This window comes from Cavia porcellus, unplaced genomic scaffold (genome assembly GCF_034190915.1).
Source record: "Cavia porcellus strain 051 isolate PalLab524CR breed Dunkin Hartley unplaced genomic scaffold, mCavPor4.1 scaffold_7, whole genome shotgun sequence".
In the NCBI taxonomy this organism is placed as follows: domain Eukaryota; kingdom Metazoa; phylum Chordata; class Mammalia; order Rodentia; family Caviidae; genus Cavia; species Cavia porcellus.
This window is the reverse complement of record NW_026947490.1, coordinates 23,372,763-23,392,417: the sequence shown is the minus strand read 5'-3', so window position 1 is coordinate 23,392,417 and position 19,655 is coordinate 23,372,763. Positions and strand designations below refer to the sequence as shown.

Below are 19,655 nucleotides of genomic sequence, written 5' to 3'. Positions count from 1 at the left end.
TTTTCCTTTGGAGTCAGGGCTGCACTAGGTCTCTGTGGGTCTCCCCCACAGTGTCTCAGATATGATTTGTTTCAACACCGCCTTAAAGGGGCAGGCACACCCGGAGGACCTAACTCTTAAAGAGACAGGTCAGTTGGGCTGAAATTGTTGTAGAGGTAAGTGAGAATCCTGATAGATCCCTGTCTTCAGCGTTGGAATCCTCTCTGGAGGGGCCAAGATGCCTTGGAAGTTTAGGACTTGAGTGAGAGAGGTTAGAAAATGGAGGAAAAAGGGTAATCCCGAAGACTTGAAGTACCGGTCAGGGGTGGGGCATCTGGATTCTGGGGGAGCGGGAAACACAGGGGTGGAGCCTACAGGCCAGGGGGAGGGCCTCGGATCCCGAAGCCAAACCCACAAGCCGCGGTGCGAGCTGAGGGGCTTAGTTTGAGGATCAAAGGTCCTATGCAGATGCCCTCAATGATCTAGTCTTGTGCTTGAGAAATATTCCCCATGATTTTGAGGAACGCAGATAGGGCAGGAATCCTGATCGCAGACCCTTGCCTGTCCCGAGGGCGTGTAAACACCGGCACGTGGACGCGGATTCGGGGATGCTCCCACGCTCCTTGCTACCAGGACTGCCCGCGCAGGGCGACGGGTGGAGCCGAGGGACCGCGGCTAGACAGGGTGACCCGACTGCATTCCTGGCCGGTGTGTCAGCGCCGCTTCCCACCCCCTCTGCCGGGGTTTCGGAGCCTACTCCAGAATCGGGATACCGTCCCTTCTCCTGCGGTTTTGCAGAGCGGGGTGTGTGTGTGGTGGGGAGTCAGCGGAAGAGGAAGTGTTCGCTTAGCTAGGGATCTCCAGACAGTTCCCCCCCGCGCGTGGGCGAAGGACTCCGGGGCGCAAACCCTGCGGGCTCCGAGACTACAATTCCCAAGGGAACCGAAAGGCGAGGCTCGGGTTGTCCGCCGCGCGTGCTGCTGGGGGTTGTAGTCCAGCCCTGGTTTTGAGTTTCTGCTGGGGAATTCTGTACGGATCCATTCCCCCCTCCTTTTTTTTTTTTTTTTTAACCGACGGGGAGATTGAGGATCAGAGCCTGAGAGGATACTGATTTAGTGGGGCGCTTTTCTAGCCCTAGGAGGAGGCATCCGAGTCCCATCTCCCCAGCCTCCAATCTTCTCACGCTTTTGGTGGTGTCCAAATCTTAACTCCCGAAAGGGGAAACTGAGCCAAGAGAGTTGAGGGAGAGCTCAGGAGCCCGTCTTCTGCAACTCTAATGAAGTAGCAGTCTCAGGTTTTCTGCATATCGCAGCTCTGGTCGCCCACGGCTTCGGAATCTCGCTCTTCCTGTGAAATGGACCCTGAGTGAATCCCAATGGGAAGGTCTGCGTCCTGCCCTCCGGACTACAAGTCCCAAGGTGCTCGAGGTGACCTCACTCCCCCTCCCCTGTGGGACCCGCCTCCCTCCAGCCCCAGTCACGTCGTCTAACCTGTTCCCGGAGCCCGCCCCGCCCCGCCCCATCCTCGGCTCCCCGCAGCTGGAACCGGAGCCGGAGGAAGCCCCCCGTGCCAGGATCTGCCTCGGATCCGTGAGTTCTGTCCCCTTGGGGCCCAGGGGCCCTGGAGGACTGGGGAGGGACTTGGACACGGGGTCCCGGGGCAGAATGTGAGGTGCGCTGACTTCTGGGTCCCCTGGAAAGAGAAAACTCTGCTGTCTGATTTACTGGGCAGGAGGAAAGGGGTCTCAGATGGCTGAGTTCGTGGAATAGAGGGCTGGGACCATTAGGTCTTGGGGAGACATTGGAGCTGGGGTTCCTGGGTTCCTCTGATGGATGACTGTGGGAAGTCTGAGCTCCAGGGTAACACAGGGGTCTCAGATTCCTGACTCTTAGGCAGGAATAGGAGCTGGAATGGTGGGGCTGTGGGATAGTTGGTCATCCCTGCCGCCCTCCAGCTGCCTTCTGGCTGCGTCTCTGAGCGCGAGCCGGGGTGGGCGGGGAACCTGGGTCGCAGAAGAGGAGCGGAACTAGTACCCCGGATCACTCCGGAGGCTATGTCTCGGCGCTTCCCCCACTTTCCGGCTTTGGGGTGGGGGCAGGGGGTGAGAGAATCGGGGCAGCTCTCCAACCAACTCTGCGCCGCTGAGCGAACCCCAACATGTCATTAACCCGGGCGTCAGACCTGTCTAACCAGAGAAGGGACAGTCGCCCCAGGGCGCGCTTTGGCGGAGGTGGGAGTCCTCCAGTTGTCACACTAAGGGTGTTGTGAATTATCCGAGGTTTACAGAGGTCACTCTGGAGTCTGGGGCAGCATTCCAGAACGGAGGGTTGGGATTCCAGGACAGAATTCCAGAACAAAGGACTGGATTCTGGAAGGCTTGCGTGGCGAGGCATTTTTGCACTGCTCAGGGGAAGGGGTAAACTGAGTCTTAGAGGTGACACAGGCAGCAGTATTGTGGGGCGCAGGTTTGGCTTCCGTCTTGCTCTTCTGGCAGCTCTCTGGGAGCTGGATGCCATCTACTCCCTTCTCCCTCGTGGGGCTCCTTGCCCTGACCCACACTTGGCTGTCTGACCTGAGCTACTGGGCAGATAAGAAAGGAAGTGAAGCTAATTCTGGAGGTGTCCTTGGGGGAGGACAGGGGCGGGTAGGCATCTCTCTCTCTCTCTCCCTTCTCTCCACTCCCATGTGTCATGGGGGGCACCTGACCAGAAAGGAATGTTGGCTAATGTTTAGGTTTGAAGGACATTTAGTGACAGTCTGAAATGAAATTAAAAATAATAACCCTGGCTGTCAACACAGAGCATGTGTCATTCCTGGCTCAGATCTGGCAGGTAGACAGGATGGACACACTGGTCCAGAGAAATCTCTGGCCCAGAGGGTCACACTCAAGCGTCTCACCTTTTGTGAGATTAGCTGACCCCAGGACTCCTCCTCATATACTAGTGGGGAAACTGGGGCTGGCTAACAGGACACCCACCATCCCTACCCTGGATTTTGCTATTGTCTGGACTCTTTCAGGGCTCTCCTGCTCCAGTCCCCCAACTTACTAGGAAAGATCACCCACCAGAACTCAGGAATGGACAGGGGAAATTTAGGATTCTAGAATTCAAAGGCTTTGAGGATTGGGACCTTAGGCTTCAAAACTTAAGAGATTTTAGAGATTTATTTCCCTGTCTTTTTGAGACAGGGTCTTACAGTGTAGTTCAGGCTGCATTGAGCTCACTTTGTAGACCAGGCTGGTCCCAAACTCACAACGATCCTCCTGCTTCAGCCTCCCAAGTGCTGGGATTATAGGCATGCACCACCAGGCCTGGCAAAACTCAGAGATTTTAGAATCTCAGAAACAATTTTGGCTGGGTATGGTGTCTAATCCCAGCATTCAGGAGGCTGAGGCAGGAGGATCGTTTAGAGGTTAAGGCCAACCTGGGCTACGTAGTGAGACCCTTTTTTAGGGGGGGAAAAAAGAAAAGAAAGTGTTTCGGAGCTGGGTATAGGGACACTACCTGTGACCTATGTTTGGGAGACTGAGGGAGGAGGATCACTTCCAGTTTGAGAGCAGCCTGAGACAGAATTTTTTTTTTTTAAATATTAGGTGGAGTCTTTTATTGACATATAATTACTTGTCTTCTGGCTTGTTGAAGCAGTAAGTCAGACAGCATTTGCCACAATAATGTCTATCAAAGTGCCATAAAAACTTGAGTACCACATTCATCTGAGGAGCACTCTCAATGAAGATGCCTAATTTTGCCATTTTCATCCACCTTATAGTGTTTTAGAACTGCCAACTTGGGGGCTGGGGATTTAGCTCAGTGGTGTAAGCGCCTGCCTTGCAAGCAGGCAGTTCTGGGTTCGATCCCTGGTACCAATAAAAAAAAAAAGAAAAAAGAAAAAGAGAACTGCAACTTGACCTTCTTTCTCTTATGCCTATTCTTTTGGGGAGTGGTGTGGGAGTTCTCTTAGCACCACCACGGAGTCTCAACACAAGATGGAGAGTGGACTCCCTTTGAATGTTGTAATCAGACAAAGTGCATCCATCTTCCAGTTGCTTACCAACAAAGATCAGCCTTTGCTGATCAGGAGGAATTCCTTCCTTATCTTGGATCTTGGCCTTTACATTTTCTATAGTGTTGGAGGGCTCAACCTGGAGGGTGATGGTCCTCCCCGTAAGGGTTTTTACGAAAATCTGCATCTTGGTGGAGGTTCCACCAGTGATGGCAGATCTGAAAAGAGACAGAATTTTAAAACCACCTTGAACTATATAGTAAGAACTTGTCTAAAAAAAGGGGGGGGGAGTTAAAGGCCCTTTTGAGGATTAAATTTTACTTTTGGTCTTGAGGTTACTCTGTGGTGACCCTATGTAGTTTTTGTTTTTTCTTAGGGTGGAGAATCTGGTACTGGGAATTGAATTTAGGAGCTTTGAACTAAGCAACATCCTCTATTTACTTTTGGGAAAAGGTCGCACAAAATCAGTAAGTTATCCTGGATGGGACCTGAATTTGAGATCCTCCTGCCTCAGCCTCTCATAGTGCTGACATTACAGTAGTGCCACACCCTGGCTAACCCTGTTATCTTAAAGAACCATCAAGGAAAGCTGGTAATTAAAGATTCAGGATGTGCGAACCTCATTTCATACTCTGCACTGTTGTAAACACTGTACATTAATCAGCCAATCCTCACACCCCTTGAAGGGGAAGGTATTTATGTGCCCATTAAACACACTCGGAAACTGAGGTACAGAGATGCTAACTAGCTCGAAGCAGAGGCAGGGTGAGAGGAAGTTCCCAGCTCATTATGCTGAGGTGCACAAAAGGGAAATCAAGCCCCAGAGAAAACCGGGGAGGTTGGTCTACCAGCGACACTGTCTCAACTAAAAGGAAGGATTCCAACCTGGCATTCCCCCCATGCTGGCGCCCTGACCTGATTCCTGCTAAGGACGCCTTCTCCAAGAAGCCCACAGGATCCTTATCCCCGGAGAACCTGGCTGGCTGCTAAGGAGGCCGGGTTGAGAGCGATGGGGGTGGAGTGGAGAGAGCCCAGGAGAGGATAAGTGGGGTGGGCGGGAATCCCCGGAAGGAAGAGGATGCCTGGGTTGGAAGGGAGCCCAGGGAAGAGGAACTGGAGGCGGAGGGCAGGGGCCTGGGAACAGAGAGCCGCGGTCCGCGCCCCGCCCAGCCTGCTCCCCAGCCTCGGGAGCTGCGCACCTGCCCAGACCCGCAGTGCATTCCGCGGCTCTGAGCTCAGGCGCTGTCCGCCCGCCTGCCTGGCCGAGGTCAGGCGGTGACTCGGCGCCCCCTGGCGGTTCTGGCACGCCCACCGCCTGTACCAGCCTCAGGAATTGCCCCACGCCCAGGGCAGATATTTCCTTAGGATGTCAGCGCGGAACCTGAGAATCTTAGGCATGGGCGGCTCATGCAATCCTCAAAAGAACCGCTCACTGCCGGAATTGCTGGCGCGGGAGGCCGCGTAGAATTGATTTGTGTTTTCAGTACTGGGCACTGAACCCAGGGCCTTTGCACTGAGCTACATCCCCAGCCCCTTTTTTATTTTGAGACAGAGTGTTGTTAAATTGCCCAGACTGGGCTCAGATTCTCGGTTCTCCTCCCTCGGTCTTCCAAAGTGCTGGAATTACACACGCGTATCACCACAGCTGTCTGACGCAATTGTTTTTATATTTTAACAAACGCAAAGTGTTTCCTATGTCACTGAGACACTAGAAGCCCTGTTTTGATTCCTAGTCTCTGCTTTCTGAGCTTTCAGTTACCTGAACCTGAATTCTGATGGTACTATTTGGTAGACTGTTACTTATCTCCGTTTTACAAATCAGGAAACTGAGGCACGCTGATCAGGGTCCGCCAGTGGTCCCATCACATTTGAATCCTCAAAGCCTGGTTGCTTATTTGCTTTTATCTCCTTTAGACTTAAAGGACAGTTCCTTCCTGGGGTAGAAAGTGGGCAGTGAGAATTGTGGGCTCTCAAATTGGGGAATTCCAGAGTGCTCCCAAAACAGAATCTCAGGTTTAGAAATTTCCAACAACAGACTCTCAAGCAGAGTTCAGGATGTGTGGAACTTTATTTTATTTTGAGACCAGCTCTTACCTTGTAGTTAGGCAAGCCTTGAATTTAATATGTAGTCCAATTGGCTTTTGTACTCCTGGTGATCCTCCTGCCTCAGCCTCCTGAGTGTTGGGATTACAGGCAATTGCTGGGATCTGCAGAACTTTAATCACAATCTCAGGGTCCTGACAATTTTAGCATGGAGCCCTCTTAGAAATTGAAGGAGCCTCTCAGAATAGCTAGTTTGCCTCCTTTTACTGTGGGGAAACTGAGGCCCCTGGAACAGAGAGGACTCTTTGGCCAAGTTTACACACTCCCAGTACACCCAGATGAGCCACCAGCCCTAACATGTTCTCTTCCCGCGGTTTCCCAGACTGAGGCCAGTGTCAGCACGTACCAGCCCGCCCCTCTGCCCACGCCTGGGCTGTCACAGCCTAGAGGTCGGGGCAGCAGGCAGTGACAGGCTGGCGGGCGTGGCGGCTGCCATGGGGATGGAGATGGTGCTGGCTTGACTGGTTCCTGGTAACCACGCTCCCTCCCACTGGACCAGTCACCACAGAAGCCCATCCCGCCCTGCCCTCCTCCTCGCCACTCACCTATGTGAGCCAGGCCTTCCCTGGGTGGGGACTTGAGGGAGAAGAACCCCTTCAGGGTGGTGGCAACTGCAGAGTAACGTGCTGGATCCTGGTGGGAAACCTGGAGTGAGCAACTTCTAGGAGGTGACCTTGACCAGATGCGTTTGAGCCTTACTTTGTTTCTAGACTGGTTTTGATCGTAGAATGAGGGTTGAGGGCACCCCCCCCCCGGAGCAAACTTGTGCAAGACAGTAGCCCCTCAATTAATGGTGATCGGTTTTATTACATTACATTCCCAGCCCCAGCGAGGGTTCTAATACAACACAGGCGTCTCCAGTGGTAGCAGTGTCTCCCAGGCCCCAGTGGGTACTCAGTACGGGAACATATAGTTCTTATTTCATCCACTGTCCACTCGCTCATAATAGATCCTGTTGAAGGAATCACTTCTTCTCTCTCCCTCTCTTCTCCCTTCCCTAGCCTTTTTTGTTTTCGCTTTTCAGACAAGGTTTTGCTCAATTGCCCAGAGGTTGAGTTCAAACATGTGATCCTCCTGCCTCAGCCTCCCAGAGTCCTGAGATTACAGGCATGCATCATCATGCCTGGCTAGGAACGGAGTCATTTTAGCAGGGCTGAGATAAAGAGATGGAAGAGGAGCCATGTAAACAAAGTGAAATAGTGTTCGAGGTCAGCCTGGACCACAGTACATACTGAGATCCTATCTCAAAAAAATAAATAAAATAAAAGGAGCTGGGAAGCAGCTCAGTGGTTCAGCGCCCCGTTTTTGATCCCCTTACTGAGATGCAGAGGTAGAGATAGTGACACAGAGATGCAGCTAGAGCTAGAGATATAGGATAATTTGGAGCCTTCCACACGGGTTTGGACTCTGAGGAGCCTGTGGACTGGGCTTTGCAGGAGCTGTCACGTCCCAGCTGGGGCAGTGGAAGGGCGAAGAGCTTGCGGGGTCGTGCTCCCTGGGCCTGGTGTCCGGGGACAGGGTCTGAGCCGCTCCCCCACCGCGCAGGCGCCCCGCTGCGGCCGGCACCATGGACAGCGAGGCTTTCCAGAGCGCGCGAGATCTCCTGGACCTGAACTTCCAGTGTGAGTGGGGCAGGGGCGGGAGGGGCGAGGCCGGGCCCGGGGGCTTGGTCCTGACCCCAGCTTGGTCCGCGCAGCCCTGGCCATGAAGCACATGGACCTGAAGCAGATGGAGCTGGACACCGCGGCCGCCAAGGTGGACGAACTGACCAAGCAGCTGGAGTCGCTGTGGTCAGACTCTCCTGGCTCACAGGCTGGAGCCTCCACTAGGGTGAGCCTGGGTGGCCCGCAGCCCCCAAAAACAGTTTCTCTTGAAAGACGGAACCGTGGAGGTGGCCATCTGACAGCACTCCAGGATGTTTCAAAAGGGGGCTTTCCCTAAGTCACACAGAGAGCTGAGTGTGGCAGCCTGGGCCTGTAATCAAAGCCCTCCGGAGGCTGAGGCAGAAGGATTGCTAACACTTCGAGACCAGCCTCAGCTACATAGTGATTTCAAGGCCAGCTGAACCACATAGTCCCTGCCTCAACAAACAAGCAAAAATTAAAACTAAGTCACACAAAGGAGACAGTGAAGGGTTAGCCCCGAGTTAGGGCCCTTTTCCCAGTACGCCTCACCTAGGCTCACTACCTGAATGTCTACATAGGTCCAACTTTTCTTTTTTTTTCTTTTTTAGGTCCAACTTTTTAAAAAAACTTTATTGGTACATTTTAGGTATACATAACAATCACATGCATCATAGAGAATGTATATCTGTACATGATATATCTTGCTTCTTTTTACCCCCCTTCCCTCCCTATTTACAAAAGCTTTCTTTTCTTGTTTTTTTCTTTTCCCTTCCCTCTCCCTTGTTCCCCTTCCCATTTCAGCATTTTCTTCCCATTTCACGATATCTGTTATACATTTTGGTCCTTATTTATACTTTCCGTTTCTCACAGCAGAGAATCTGTGTGGTATTTACATGTGTATCTGATTTATTTCACTTAAGAGTATGGCCTCAGTGTACGTCGATTTACCTAGAAATGTCTCAGGCACATCATTCTTTATGGCTGAGTAGTACTCCATTGTATAAAAGAAACACAAATTTATCCGTTCATTGGTGGATGGGCATTTGGGCTGTTTGCAAGATCTGGCTGTTAACAAACTATGCCAGTATAAACATGAGTGTGCACATATCACATGCCACGATGCTTTTAATTCTTGCAGGAAGATACCAAGCAGGAGAATGGTTGGGTCGAATGGAACTTCCAGTCCTTTGGCCCAGTTTCCTGGGATTACTTTCTTTTTCCTCACTGTGGATTGAACGTAGGGTGTTTGCACTGAACAACACATCCCTAGTTTTTGTTTTTTAAATTTTATTTTTACTTCGAGACAGGGTCTCCCTGAACTGCCCAAGCAGTTTGGATCCTCCCGCTTTAGCCTCCCAAAGTGCTGGGATTACAGGTGTGCACTACCATGGCTGGCTTCTGGGTTCACTTTTAAAGTCCCTCTTGCCTTTACCCATCGACCCCTCCACTAATGTCTCTTTTGACCCTTCGACATCCAGGCCTCTCCACAGCATTCCCGGTACAGCTCCAGCCCGATCCCTGAGCCCTTCAGCAGCCGAGGCTCCCCGAGAAAGGCGGCCACTGACAGTGCAGACTCCCCGTTTGGGCGCTCCGAGAGTGCGCCGGCATTGCACTCCTACAGCCCTCTGTCCCCCAAGGGCCGGCCGTCGTCCCCGCGCCTACTTTACCTTCAGCCCGAGGCCTACGGCAGTCTGGACCGCGCGCCCTCGCCCCGGCCGCGTGCCTTTGATGGCACCAGCAGCCCCCTGGGCCGTGCGCCGTCCCCGCGGCCCGGCTCGGGCTCGCTCCGCCAGCAGGGACCCTCTGCGACCCTGGACTTCCTGAGCCGCTCGGGCTCCCCACGTAGTAGCCCTCTGGCAGAGGCGCCCCAGGCCTTCTTCCCCGAGCGTGGACCCTCACCCCGCCCTCCTGCCTCTGCCTACGATGCGCCCACCACTTTCGGGAGCCCCCTGCTGGGTGCGGGCGGCAGTGCCTTCGCCCCACCTCTGCGAGCCCAAGGTGAACCTGGGGCTCCGGAATTTGGGGGACTGGAGGGACCTGGATCCAGCCTCCCCTACACCAACACCTCCCCTCCCCCCAGATGACCTGACTCTGCGCCGGCGCCCCCCTAAAGCCTGGAATGAGTCTGACCTGGACGTGACGTATGAGAAGAAATCTTCTCAGACAGCGAGCTACGAACGTGAGTGGTGGCGGCAGGGAGTGGGGGACAGGAGTGGAGCCCCATTTCGTCCTAACGATTCCGCCCCACAGGCCTGGACATGTTCACTCGGCCTGCCTCGCCGGGCCTGCAGCTGCTGCCCTGGAGAGAGAGCAGCCTGGATGGGCTGGGGGCCTCGAGCAAGGTGAGCAGCATGGCCAGGACCCGGGTTCCCTTCCTGGCTGTATCTTTCTTGCTTTCTCTTGGACTCCCACGTCAGCTGGGCACTCCTAAACTCCTCTTGGTGTGTGTGTGTGTGTGTGTGTGTGTGTGTGTCTGTCTGTCTGTCTGTCTGTCTGTCTTTATTTAGGCAGAGTCTCACTATGTAGTTCAGGCTGGCCTTGAGTTCATGGAGATTGTCCTGCCTCAGCGTCCCCAGTAGTAGGATTACAGGCTCACCTTTGCTCTGACCCCTCTCCCCCTTGAGCCCATTTTTAAACTTCCCTCTCCTCCCTCAGGACAATCTCACCAGCGCCACCTTGCCGCGCAATTACAAGGTCTCTCCTTTGGCCAACGACAGGCGCTCCGAAGTGGGCAGCTACCGACGCTCGATGGGCGCCACAGGTCCATCGGGCACTTTGCCCCGCAGCTGGCAGCCTGTCAGTCGCATCCCCATGCCGCCTGCCAGTCCACAGCCCCGCGGGGCCCCGCGCCAGCGCCCCATCCCACTCAGCATGATATTCAAGCTGCAGAACGCCTTCTGGGAGCACGGGGCCAGTAGGGCCGTGCTGCCTGGGTCCCCTATCTTCTCCCGAGCACCGCCACCTAAGCTGCCTCCCCAATCCCAGCAGCTCCCCCAGTCTCAGCAGCTCCTCCAGCCCCTGGCCCAGCCTCAGCCCCAGCCCCAGTCCCAGCCCCAGCCCCAGCCCCAGCACCAGCCCCAGCCCCAGCCCCAGTCTCAGCCCCAGCCCCAGCCCCAGTCCCAGGCTCAGCCCCAACTCCAGCCCCAAACCCAGGCCCAACCACCTGCCCCAGCTGCCCAGCCCCCCCAACAGACTTGGGCCCCTATAAGTGAAGGTGAGTCTGCAGTGACTGCCCCACAGGGCTGGGGGGCGGGCCAAGTGGGCGGGACCAAGCAGGCATCACAGCCAACCAGACAGCACCCTTGGGAGAACCGGGCCATAAGACAGATGGAATTTGCACAGGAGCCAGGCATTGATTGCAAAATGGCTAAACATGGACCCTGGGGCCATCCTTTTTCTATGTGACCTCTAACAGGACATTTAACCTCTCTGACCCTCAAGTTCCTTGAGTAGAAAAACAATAATAATAGAACCAGTGTTATTGGGATATGGTATTGGAAACCACATCGAGGTCTTCCCATAGGACTCCTCTATGGCATAGAAAGCTCTCAGTGGCTGTCATGTTAGTGGTTATAACTGTTCATGTTTTTATTGCAAGATCATTTGTTCAGCAGGAGCCCCAAGCCCTTCTCACTGCTCATTGTTGGGGTGACTCAGGATAAATTCCCTAACCTGCATGAGCTCCTGTCTAACCATCCATGAAGAGATATTAATTATACCTCCTTTGTGATCAATAAGGCTATAGATTTTGGCCAGGATTTGTGGCACATGCCTATTAATCATAGCACTTTGGGAGGCTGAGACAGGAGGGCTGCAGGTGGAAACCTAGTTTGGACAACTTAGTGACTTAGTTAGACCCTGTCTTAAAATACACACACACGGGCACGCGGGCACACACACACAAAGGGCTGGAGGTGTAGCAGTGTACGAGATTGGGGTTCAATCCCCAATATCTAAAGAAGAAAACAAACCAAAAAACCAAAACCAGAGGTTCTGGAGTCAGTTAAATAATGTGGCTTTAAGCAGCTGATTTGCCCCCTCTGAGCCCCAGATGCCCTTCCTATAACACTGGAAGTGATGACCTCTCAGCTCACTCAGGAGTGGGGAAGATTCAGTACGGCCCGTATGTACTGTGCCAGACACACCTAAATACTAATAAAAAGGGGGTGTCCTGATTATTCACAGCCCAGAGATGGCATGAAGCTGCCCTGTGGTCACACAGCAAATGCAGTGCTGGCTGCAGTCCTGGAAGTTGAAGGGCTCTAATGAGGATTTCCTTCCTGCTAGGCCTCCTTAAATCCCCTGCGGAGCTGGAGCCAGAGCCTGAACTTGAGGTGCTGCTGACCCCGGTGCTGGAGGCTGGCGATGCAGATGAAGGCACTGTCACTCGACCCCTCAGTCCCACAAGGCTGCAGCCAGCACTGCCGCCTGAAGCACAGTCAGTGCCTGAGCTGGAGGAGGTGGCTCGAGTGCTGGCAGAGATCCCACGGCCTCTCAAACGCAGAGGCTCCATGGAGCAGAGCCCTGCCATGGCGCTGCCGCCTACCCACAAGAAGCAGTACCAGCAGATCATCAGCCGCCTCTTCCACCGGCATGGCGGGCCAGGGCCTGGGGGGCCTGAGCCAGAGCTGTGCCCCATCACTGAGGGATCTGAGGCCAGGGCTGGGCCCCCTGCTCCTGCCCCACCAGCCCCCACACCACCCCCAGCCCCACCCCAGAGCAGCCCACCGGAGCAGCCCCAGAGCATGGTGAGTCCCACAGGAGGACAAAGGGCTGTGTCTGTTAGTGTCTGGGTCCAACTGCTGTAAAAGCATCCTCCAATGTACAGTGTCTTAAATGAGACAGGTAGTTCTATTATTTATTTATGTCTTTTTCCTTTTTATCGGTACCAGGGATTGAACTCACGACTGCCTGCTTGCAAGGCAGGCGCTTATGCCGCTGAGCTAAATCCCCAGCCCTGGTAGTTCTATTTTTTAGTAAGAGTCCAGGAGTAGCAGCTGGGTGGAGTCAGGACTCCACCCAGGGCTCAGTCCACCAGGGGTTCCTGTCCATGAGGGGCTGGCCTCCCTTCCTAGTCCAGGAAGGCCCTCAGGAAGCCTGCATCCCAGCCAGGAAATAATAGAAAAGGTCTTTTTCCCTTCGGGCAGAATCTGGAATCTCACCCTTCATTCGGTCCCTCCCACAGGAACAGAAGCCAGCTGCAAGGGATGCTGGGAAATGTAGTCTTCAATCTTGCCAGTGTACATTCAGGAAAGGGAAACCCATGGAGGTGCATCCAGGAGTCTTGGCACATGAATTATTTTGTACCTTTCCTCCAGTGACCTGTTGCTTGCACCCTGTGCTGGGCACTCTGTCAAGAATTTTTTTTGTGTGTGTGTGTTAGGGGTTGAACCCAAGGCCTTTGCACTGAACTATGTCCATCCCCAAGTCTTTCTGTGTGTTTATACTGAGCCAGGATCTCTCCAAGTTGCCACATTCCCCAGGTTGGGGTTCCTGGGGTTGAACTTACAGTTGTTCTGCCTGAGCCTCCTTGGGTGCTGGGATTGCAGGTGTGTGTCACCCTGTTGGACTATGTGCCACTTGTCAGCTATGCAAACTTGGCCAGATACTTACTCTTTTGGGGCTCAGTTTCCACATCTGGAAGATGGGGATGAGAAAGCAGCAGCCTCCTTATAGGGTTGCTGTCTGGCGCATAGCCACTGACCACCCACTGGTGGAGGGAAGATTCTGTTACCGAGCTTGGCTGGGGAGGGTAGTCAAGTGGAACGGCTCTGAGCATTGTGGGTAGAAATGCAAGGTATGAGTCCCAGAGAATTGGAGGTGAGGTAGGTGCCCCAGGCCTACCTGAGGGAAAGGATGGCAGCCTGAAATAGGAGTTGTCCCAATCTAGAATCACAAAGTTCCAGCCACAGAAAGACTTGACAAATCACAGAATTCCAACCAGGTCCCGTAGTGCATATATCTGTAATCCCAGCTACTAGGAGGCTGAGGCTGAAAGATTGCAAGTTTGAGGCCAGCCTGGGCAACTTGAGGCCCTGTTTCAAATAAAATTTGTGAGGAAGGGCATTTCCTTAGCATCCAGGAGGCTCTGAGTTTTATCCCCAGCACTACAAAATGCTAACAACCACCAAAAACCTGAATGAGCTGGGTCACTGGTTTCCACAATCATGTTTTGAAGGCCTCAAATCACTTTGCCACCACCTGGTTGGCCTCACAGCTTCCTCTCAGGGCTCAAAATTCGGGTCCCAGGATTCCCTGGTTACTACAGGAACCCCGAGTCTTGGAAAGCCAGGCAGCACTGCCTGAATGGACTAGGACTCGACCTCCCTCCCTGGGCATGAATCCCAGCCCTGCTGGGTCTAGATAGTGATTGGGAGCAACCTCCATGCGTGGCCCCTAGGCCTGTGGCCCCCTCTGGGTCATGAATCTGAAGTACTAAGGACACTCCTCCCCACCCAACAAGTCGCTGTCCCTGCTCTGCCCCATAGGAGATGCGCTCCGTGCTTCGGAAAGCGGGCTCCCCGCGAAAGGCCCGCCGCGCGCGTCTCAACCCCATGGTGCTGCTGCTGGACGCGGCGCTGACTGGAGAGCTGGAGGTGGTGCAGCAGGCGGTGAAGGAGGTGAGGCCCGAGAGCTGGGGAGGGGGTGGGGACGGGGGTGGCAGAGCGCCTGCGCAGGGCTGCAGGGCTGAGCCTCATCTCGCATCCGCCAGATGAACGACCCAAGCCAGCCAAACGAAGAGGGCATCACGGCCCTGCACAACGCCATCTGTGGTGCCAACTATGCGATTGTTGACTTCCTCATTGCTGCAGGCGCCAACGTCAACTCCCCCGATAGCCATGGCTGGTGAGCCTGGGTGGCGACTGTGAAGACGTTGCAGGGGTCTGGGATCGGGAATGGCGCTGCGGGATGGGAATGCCACTCACGTGTCCCTCCTATGCCCAGGACGCCGTTGCACTGCGCGGCGTCGTGCAACGACACGGCCATCTGCATGGCGCTGGTGCAGCACGGCGCTGCCATCTTCGCCACGACGATCAGTGACGGTGCCACTGCCATCGAGAAGTGCGACCCCTACCGGGAGGGCTACACCGACTGTGCCACCTACTTGGCAGGTGCGGGGCAGGCCTGGCAGGAAGGGCTTTCCCCAATGCGGGGAAAGTGATGGGCTTGGAAGTCCCTGCTATGCCACCTCCCTGGCATGGGTAGGGACTGTCCCACATGCCTGGAGATGCAGTTGTCCTTGGTTTGAAATTAAGGACCCTGGAGTGTAGGGATTCAGCCAGGAGGAGCCTGGAATGTAGGGATTCAGCACAGCAGGAAATGGGATGGGCTGGGGCTATACCTCAGTGGCACAGCGACTGCCTGGCAAATGTGAGGTCATTCGTTTGATTCCTGGCACAAAAAAAAAAAAAAAGGAAATGGGAGGAGGACATGGTGGCGCACCCTTGTAATCCTGGCGCTCTGGGAGCTGAGGGGATGAGTATAAATTGAGCCCAGCTTGGACAATTTAGAGACTTAGCAAGACCCTGTTTAAAAAAGAAAAAAATGGGCTTGGGAAATAGCTCAGGGGCACAGCTCCTGCCTGGCAAATGCAAAGTCACGAGTTTGATCCCCGGTACAAACAAACAAACCAAAAAAAAAAAAAAAATCTGGGGCTGTAGCTCAGTGCAGAGGCCCTGGGTTTGACCCCCAATACCATAAAAATAAATAGACACATAAAAACATAAAAAGCGGGGAAAGCTGGGCGTGGCTCACGCCTGTAATCACAGCGCTCTGGAAGCTGAGGCAGGATTATTGCGAGTTTGAGATCAGCCTAGGCTACAAAGTGAGCTCAAGGCCAGCCTGAACTGCATAGAGAGACCCTACTTCTTAAAGACAAAAATAAAATAAAATAAAAAGCAGGAAAAGCGGGCCACTGGTCCCACCTCAGGGTAAGTCTCCCAGCTTGATGCACGAAAGGTCCATGAATGTTACAGACGCCACTCCGAGCCCACTCCAGAGACCGGTGCTCATATACGTGGCACAGATCCCAGGCCTGGCCCTGTGCCCCCAGGCCGGGCTCACACTCCTGACCATGTATTTCAGACGTGGAGCACAGCATGGGGCTAATGCACAACGGCACGGTGTACGCGCTCTGGGACTACAGCGCCGAGTTCGGGGATGAGCTGTCCTTCCGCGAGGGCGACTCTGTCACCGTGCTGCGGAGGGACGGGCAGGAGGAGACCGACTGGTGGTGGGCAGCGCTGCACGGACAGGAGGGCTACGTGCCACGGAACTACTTTGGGGTGAGCCTGGAGGGTTTGGAGCAGCACAGCGGGAAAAGAGGGAGGAGAAGGATGCCTATGACAGGAGGGGAAGGGGACCCGAAGAGTTTACTTTGGTCATAGGGAGGAGAAGAGCCCATTGTGGTAAGAAGCTAGCGGGGAGCCCCTTGCGGGCCTGGTACTCAGTATTTGTTGTTTGATTCGTGCTAGGTCAAATGTTTTTGTGGGGCTGGGGGCGTGGCTCAGGGGCAGAGCGCTTGCCTAGTTTGTGGGGCTCTGATTCCCATCCCCAGCAAGTGGGAAAAAAATTATCACCCTTGATATTAATAGGGAGATTAGAGAATGTATTTTAGCCAAGGGGAGTGTTGAAAAACCCCGTTCTACTGATGGGAGAAGTTAAAGAATTGTCTATTGAGGACAGGGTGGGAAGGAAGAATCCACTAATACAATCACAGCAGCAGAGATCTGGGTGTGGCAGCCCATGGCTATAATCCCAGCACTCAGGAGGCTGAGGCAGGAGGATCACCGTGAGTTTGAGGCCAGACTGGCTACAGAGTGAGGTCAAGGTCAGCCTGAAGTGTATATGGAGACTTTGTCTCAAAAAACAAAACAAAACAAATCACAGCAGAAAGCTGGGCACGGGTGGCACATACCTGTAATCCCAGTGCTCAGGAGGCTGAGGTAGGAGGATCTTAAATTCAAGACCAGCCTGAGCTACCCTCAAAATCACAATAGAAGCAAGGTGATTCTCCTAGGTTGGGGGGATGTTTCTACTATATTCCTAAGAAAGAATATTTCTTTAATTTGGAGTGGGTAGAGGTGGGACCACCCAGGCAGCCATGGTGACAGGGAGACTCACACTATTCCACTTCATCAGTAGAGCTGCAGATTGGAAGGCTTGTGGTGCTTGGAGGTGACAAGGGACTTGGGGGACTCTGGAGTGGACAGGAGGATGGAGCAGGGTGCCTCGGGCAGGATGAGGGTGGCAGTGTCTGATGTCTGTCTGAACATCGCCTTCTCAGCTCTTCCCCAGGGTGAAGTCACAGAGGAGTAAAGTCTAGCAGGACAGAGAACGACGTCTCCCAGGGAGACAGAAGCACCGCCTACCTGCTCCCCAGACCTCAGACCCCCCTCATCCTTTATGCTGCGCCTCTTGCTCTGCAGGCTTGGGGCCCTCACTGCCACATGGTGCCCCCTCAGAATCCCAGGGGAGGAGATCCCAGCCTTCAGTTATAGGAACCTGTCTTAGCCATGGGAAGTCCAGGGAGTGGGGCTGGAGTTTTTTTTTTTTTTTTTTTTTTCATTTATGGTACTGGGGATTGAACACAGGAGCTTTATACTGAGCTGCAACCCCAGCCAGACCTTTGTTTACCTTTTTTTTCTGAAACAGAGCCTTGCCAAATCACTACATTGTCCAGGCTGGGCTTGAACTTGAGGTCCTCTTGCCTCAGCTTCCCAGAGTGCTGGGATTACAGGCAGTTGTCACCATGCCCTGCTGGGCTGGAAATCTTTGGGGACAGGATACTCCCTACATTTGCCAAATCATATGCATCCGAAGTGCCTCTCTATCCGACTGCCAACAGCCCCGAGCCCTGGCCAGCTAAACTGCCCTCCCAGCTGAGGCTGGAGCAGGTGACCCTATCTCTTTATTGTCCTGAGGGTCACTTCTGACCCTGTATTTCTCAGCAGATTTGTGATTCAGGTATCACACATTGGCCTCTACTAGGATCTCTGTTCCTTCTCTCCCCAGTTAAGTGCCTTCACGTGCTGGTTTTATGTGTATAACAAGATGGGGAAATTTTTCCTTATAAATAAAAGAAGTTTATTGACTTCTCATTTGATCTTGCCTCAATAAGTGTGCATAGTGGAGTGTGTGTGTGTGTACTAGTGCCCAGGTGGAATCCAGGGCCTTAAATCCACTAAACCAGGTGCTCTGTCACTGAGCTATAGCCCCAGTGCCTGACAACCCAACTGCTTTCTTAAAGCAACTGCTGTCTAAGGGATTCACTCACCACAGTCTAATCCTTCTTTCTCATGCTCTCATGCTTTGAATTCTTTTTACAATATGTATTAGTTAACTTTCATCAGTACAACAAAATACCAGAGGCAAGATAATTTTTTTTTTTTTTTTTGAGGCAGGGTCTGGCTATGCAGTTCAGGCTGGCCTTGAGCTCACTTTATAGGCTGGTCTCGAATTTGCAACAGTCCTCCTGCCTCAGCCTCCCAAGTACTAGATGTAGTGGCACAGAGGTGATTTCAGGCCTACATAACTCAGCTCACAATCTTTATGTATTTCCTGCCACTCTCACCATCACTCATCCTCAGGCCACTCTTTCCTTCACAAATTAATAAAATCCAAGTTAGGCCTTGGGTAGAGGCCTTTGTTTGGATGAGCCCTATCCAGACCAGATTCAGGACTCATTGGTGCCCCGTAAGTATAAATATGTGTTAGTGTCTTTACTTTCCCTGTGTGCTGCACTGGAAGTAGTAGATTGGAATTAACTTGCTAGAAATCCAGTAAACTTCCCAGACTGCAATGGGGACAGGAGAGATCTTTATAGAAAGGGTTCTGTCTTTTGAACACACAGCAATCCTCTTGCTTCAGCCTTCTGAAGGCTGGGATTTAAGATGCGTACCACCATTCCCTGAAGAAAAGCTCCTCTCTTTTAATTTTTTTTTGGTACTGGGAATGGAACTCAGGACCTCATGCTTGCCAGGCAGGTGCTATATCTTTCCCTCGCCCTAAAAAGCACCTCTCTTCTCCAAGAAGCCAGAAAGCAATTCAGGGATCAGCCAACCACAGGCGTTTATAACAAGCCCCTAGTGAGAACCACCTTAACCCCGCCCTAAGCCACGCCCCTGGGCCAGAGGACCTCCGTCTAGGCCCCGCCTCTTAAAGGTCCCCTTTGTTCCTGTGTTGCCTCTCTAAGGCCAAGTGTCCAGCTCTCCGATCCGTGAGGAACAAACCAGATCTGAAGGGTAGCATAGTATACATCAGGCGACATTTAATCCAATAGTGTCTGCTGGCTCCTACTGTTCAGTTCACTTTCTTGCACATATTCGAATTAATGAAGGGTTTGCAAGATGGCTGTCAACAGGATCAGACCTGGGGAAGTCAGGTGACCTCGCTGAAGGTGTGGCCCTGCATGGTGACTTTCCTGTGCATCTGCCTCCCTTTCATCTAGTTCATTAACTCTTCTTTCCCTCTTTCTGGTGCTGGGCTTTGAAGCCTGGCCCTTGCACATCAGCCTCTGAATATTCCAAATATTTCTGAGAATCACAGACCTCTTTTCTGGTCTTTTTTTTTTTTTTTTTTTTTTTTTCCTTTCTGCCAGGGCATCATGCATGCTCCATGAGCGTCCTACCAGTGAGCGACACCTGTAGTCTTTTTTATATTTTATTTTGAGGCAGGATCTCATGGCATTGCCCAGATTGACCTGGAATTTACCATCCTCCTGCCTTAGCCTCCCAAGTAGCTGAGATTACAGGTGACTATCATCAGGCCTGGCTTTTTTGTGTATTTTTTTTAAATTGACAAATCCTAAATCTCCTGCACTGGATTTGGGAGAGGATGTGAGGCCGTCCCTTGTGTGCTGAATCACGTTTCCTAGGGCAGCAACTACTACACCTGGACAACTCCCATGGCCTGCAAGGTGCCTGTCTTCCTCCTGCCCTCAGGTAT

At 53.1% G+C, this 19,655-nt stretch overlaps 1 protein-coding gene and 1 pseudogene across 3 annotated transcripts; one reads left to right on the top strand and one right to left on the bottom strand.

Annotated features, from left to right (window-relative positions):
- Positions 1-30: 30 nt before the first annotated feature.
- Ppp1r13l (protein phosphatase 1 regulatory subunit 13 like) lies at positions 31-17,809 on the top strand. 3 transcript variants are annotated; one of them, XM_063252888.1, is made up of 13 exons: positions 31-1,568; positions 7,630-7,706; positions 7,781-7,914; positions 9,188-9,707; positions 9,790-9,888; positions 9,960-10,051; positions 10,365-10,923; positions 11,997-12,457; positions 14,198-14,329; positions 14,422-14,555; positions 14,655-14,821; positions 15,795-15,994; positions 16,996-17,809. In XM_063252888.1, the coding sequence occupies exons 2-13, from the start codon at positions 7,652-7,654 to the stop codon at positions 17,032-17,034; spliced, it is 2,592 nt and encodes an 863-aa protein (XP_063108958.1). In that variant the 5' UTR covers positions 31-1,568; positions 7,630-7,651; the 3' UTR covers positions 17,035-17,809. The 3 variants fall into 3 exon arrangements, with proteins under 3 accessions (XP_063108958.1, XP_063108959.1, XP_063108957.1); XM_063252889.1 differs by having other exon boundaries at positions 7,521-7,706; positions 17,007-17,809; XM_063252887.1 differs by having other exon boundaries at positions 7,521-7,706.
- LOC134476866 (ubiquitin-like) lies at positions 3,551-4,189 on the bottom strand (annotated as a pseudogene).
- Positions 17,810-19,655: the final 1,846 nt, after the last annotated feature.

Coding starts and splice junctions, on each gene's coding strand:
- Ppp1r13l (XM_063252888.1), top strand. CDS start 7,652: ATGGACAGCGAGGCTTTCCAGAGCGCGCGAGATCTCCTGGACCTGAAC. Junction 9,889..9,959: donor TCAGACAGCGAGCTACGAAC/GTGAGTGGTGGC, acceptor TCCGCCCCACAG/GCCTGGACATGTTCACTCGG. Junction 10,924..11,996: donor TTGGGCCCCTATAAGTGAAG/GTGAGTCTGCAG, acceptor CCTTCCTGCTAG/GCCTCCTTAAATCCCCTGCG.